This window comes from Belonocnema kinseyi, chromosome 5 (assembly GCF_010883055.1).
Source record: "Belonocnema kinseyi isolate 2016_QV_RU_SX_M_011 chromosome 5, B_treatae_v1, whole genome shotgun sequence".
NCBI lineage: Eukaryota > Metazoa > Arthropoda > Insecta > Hymenoptera > Cynipidae > Belonocnema > Belonocnema kinseyi.
The window spans coordinates 29,646,723-29,650,603 of NC_046661.1; the positions used below are offsets into that span (position 1 = coordinate 29,646,723).

At 34.8% G+C, this 3,881-nt stretch overlaps 1 protein-coding gene across 5 annotated transcripts in view; it reads left to right on the top strand.

Moving 5' to 3' along the window:
* LOC117173377 (outer dense fiber protein 3B-like) overlaps positions 1 to 3,881 on the top strand; it is a 195,558-nt gene that overhangs the window by 80,349 nt on the left and 111,328 nt on the right. The window contains exon 4 of one of the 5 annotated variants that reach the window (XM_033361897.1): positions 3,087 to 3,308. The exons of the other annotated variants lie outside the window; for them this stretch is intronic. Coding sequence (XP_033217788.1) covers positions 3,087 to 3,123 — 37 coding nt within the window. The 3' untranslated portion in view covers positions 3,124 to 3,308. Of the gene's footprint in view, positions 1 to 3,086; positions 3,309 to 3,881 lie in introns of those variants that run through there. 5 annotated transcript variants of the gene reach the window in all.

Genomic DNA, 3,881 nt, shown 5'->3' on the forward strand with positions numbered 1-3,881 from the left:
GAGTATAGTAAATGTTTAGTAAAGTTTATAATACATCTATTTAAATTATATTATTTGTTGGTATTTTTGTTATGTTGTGAAATTAGTACTTAATACCGATTTCGAAATATGGATATATATGTTTTTTTCTGAAATAGTTTGATTCGAATTTTCAAAAAAATACAAAGTAAAAATTATTTGAATGATTCAATGCAAATCATTCTTTAATGCTTTTTATTATGGAGGAGGTTGGGAAAAGGGACATGAAGTTGCTAGAAGAGAGAGTGAGCAAATTAAAATTAAGGAATGAGTCTAAGGTGGGAGAGAAAGGAAGTATGGGAGAAGTGAGAGAGTGTAAGGTGGTTAAGCATGATCAGATTGATAAAGGAGAAAAGACAGAAGGAGAAAGAAAGGAATATGGAAGAAGTAGAGAAAGCGGTAAAAGAAGGGAGGGAATGGCAAGTGGTAAATAGGGAAAGAGGAGGAAAGAAGGGTATAAATGAAGATATAGGAATGAAAGAGTGGACGAAGCACTTCAAGGGGCTGCTGGGAGGAGTGGACTATAGGTTAAAGGGAGAAGGAAGAAAAGTGGTGGATAGGGACAAGGAAATTAAAACGAGATTAGTATTGTTGAGGTGAATGAGGCGATTGCAAGGTTGAAAAAAAGCAAGGCAACAGCGGAAGATGGCTTGGAAAATGAAGCGCTGAAATATGTAGGATTAGGGGTTAGGGAAGAGATGTGGAGGATTTGCAACAAGGTATGGAAAGGAGAAGGGTGGCCGGAGGAGTGGAAGACAGGACTAGTAGTACCATTTATCAAGAAAGGAGAAGGCAAAAAGATGGAGGAATATAGAGGTATCACATTAACCCTCTACCGCACACAGTGACATATATGTAACGTTTGGAAGACTTAAGTTGGAAAGTGACTTGAGGTTGGAAAGACAGGTGGAAGAGACAGGAAGTATATCACGCAACCAAACGGGTTTTAGAAAAGGGATGGGAACCATAGATAACGTCTACGTGCTCAACTATTTAGTCAATAGGAATCCAGGGGGAAGAAAGGGAAGCTAACCGCATTATTTGTAGACTTTAAGGCAGTATTAGACTCATTTAACAGGAGTACCTTAGGGACAGCCATGAAAGAAATAGAAGTAGACGAAGGTTTAATAGAGAGGATAAATGAAATATTTGTGGATAGTAAGATAAGGGTGAAGATAGGAGATGAGAAGGGTAAGGAATTCTGGACAGGAAGGGGGCTCAGGGAAGGTTGTCCTTTGAGCCCACTTCTATTTAGTATTCTTCTCGCAGATTTAGAGGCGAAGTTGAGGATGAAAGGAAAAGAAGAGACAGCATTAGGAACGGGCAAACTGTATTCACTAGCGTATGCAGATGACGTAGTGATGTTAGCGGATGATGAAAGAGGTATGAATTTTTTGATGAGAGTGCTCGAAGCATTTGTGAGAGAAAAGGGTTTAACAAGAAATGTGAACAAGACCAGGATGATATGTTTCAGAAATAAAAGAAAAGAAATAAAAGAAAAGGGTGGATGTTTTATGTATTAGTGTGGTCAGTGTTAGGCTATGGTGTAGAAATCTGGGAGTAAAACGAACACAAATGAATGGAAAGTTTGCATGAGAGACTTTTGAAATGGGTTTTGGGAGTGAGCTGAAGTTGCCCAGATTATATGCTGAGGGAAGAAATATGACGAGAAAAAATGGTGGTGAGACAAGTGAAAAGAGTCTGGAACTTCGAAGAGAAACTAAGAAGGGGAGAGGGGATCAAAATTGCACAAGCGTATGTCCGCGAGGTCATGGATAAAGAGAAGAGGGGTAACGTGGGGCGTTCAAAATGGGAGGAGGAGAAATATGAAATGAGGCGTGAATGTGGTATACATGAGAGGGGTACAGCGTGGGAGGAAATAGAGGCAGAAATTAAGGTAAGGCAATTTGAGCAAAGATGGGGAAAAATCGCAGATTCCAGATACAACAGCTGGTAAAGAATGGTTAAGTGGCAGGGGGGACTAAAGTACCTGAAAAGGATTAAAAAGGAGAGCGAATGGAACAGACTAGTGAGATTCAGAATGTATTGGATGAATTAAGAAAAGAATGTTTGTAGAGTATGTAGGTTTGAGCAGAAAACATGATTGCATGTGTTAGAGAGGCGTACAGGGACGAAGGGGAGGGGAGAGTACAGAATAGAGAATTAAATGGATTCTGAATGAAAATGGTCAGAGGGAGGAATGTATGAAGAAGCTAAAAGATCTGAGGGAGACAGCTGGTTGCACAGGATAACAGAAAAAAGCCACAAAATGATTCTGAAAGAAGGAGAGTTACGAAGTATTGTTGCGAACTAGAGTCAAAATTTGAAATTGATAATGGTAAGAGGAAATGGAAGCCACGGGAAAAATCGCAAGTGTTTAGAAATAAGAATAATAATGTAAGACTGTATGAGGCAAATAGTTCGTGAGATAGTATCAGGCTTGTTTGTAAGAATACTTGTAATGGTTATGTAAATACTCTCAAACCCGTAAAAGAGAGAGAGTATAAATAAATAAAGAAAAAAAGATGAATTAATTATTGGCTGAACAATTTTTTTTACAAAATTAAATTCCATGAAGAATAAATTTTCATTTTCCTTTAGATATTGGATATAAGTGGTATAATAGAAGCTTAATTATGTTTTATATGTATGACTATAAAAGTATATAATTTTTTTAAATGTTTACAATGTTGTGAAATAATTATCTGAATTAAAAATTAAAAATTATACGTGCATATCTTTAAAATATATATAAAGTAAAAATAATTGGATTGTTTCAAATAAAATAATTGTTTAAGGCTTTTTATGTTATGAACTGTTTAATTCAATATCAGCGGTTTAATTTTGTTCACAATATCAAAGAACATACAGATTGAATTAAATTATTTTAAATTAAGTAGCCTAAATTGATTATTTAATTTCAGATTATGTAATTAAATATTAGCTAATACCTCAAGTATAGAAGTTTATTCTTTCTTTTAAACACTTTTATTACAATTATATAAATTTTTATGATGCTTCTGATGTTGTGAAATGAGAGTCTGAATTCTGCTTTCAAACTTATACAGGGCGGACACGCTGAGGCTTACATACATGGCGATCTGAATGCTACACGAATTGCACAACAGCAGGGGATAAGCCATTATACAGGGATATTTTCATATCTCGCGCCTTTAAAATTGCATTTGGATCAGCTATTCGGCCAAGTACGTGTATCTTCGGATCAAGTTTATCATAGTTTCCATGGTTGCGTTAGAAACTTCAAATAGATACAAGTATCAAAACAACATAGGTTATGTTAAATAGTAATTACAAATAATAAAAGTGTTTAATTAATAATGAAGTGAGAGATATGACGTGAGAAGTAAACGTCAGTTTTCTTCTGTGCCAATAATATTATGGAGCGACTGGTGACTGACAAATACTATAAAATGGTAACAATATTCTGCGATTTTAGTGGGCGAAGAGTGAATTGTGTTTAACGCTTATTTGCGACATAAAAAATGTATGTTATAAATAGAGAGGATATGTTTTAAATAAAGTGAATAAAATATTTCATGCGAAAACATTCAATTGACATTACCTACAATTTCTTACAGCGATTCGGGTAAAAAGGTGAATCCGAACATAACCTCGAAATAATGACAGATCGGCCCGGCATGTTTATTATACTTTCGATTGATTAGTCTTTACCAAAGAAATGTTTTCTGGTTTTGTATATTTATTACTGGCAGTTTCGGCAGTAATAATTTAAACAATAATCACTTAATAATTATTTAACAATCCTGACTTATTCATAATTTTAATAAGTAACACTTTATTTCTGAAATTAATAACTGATTTCCATTGTTTTTTTTTCACTG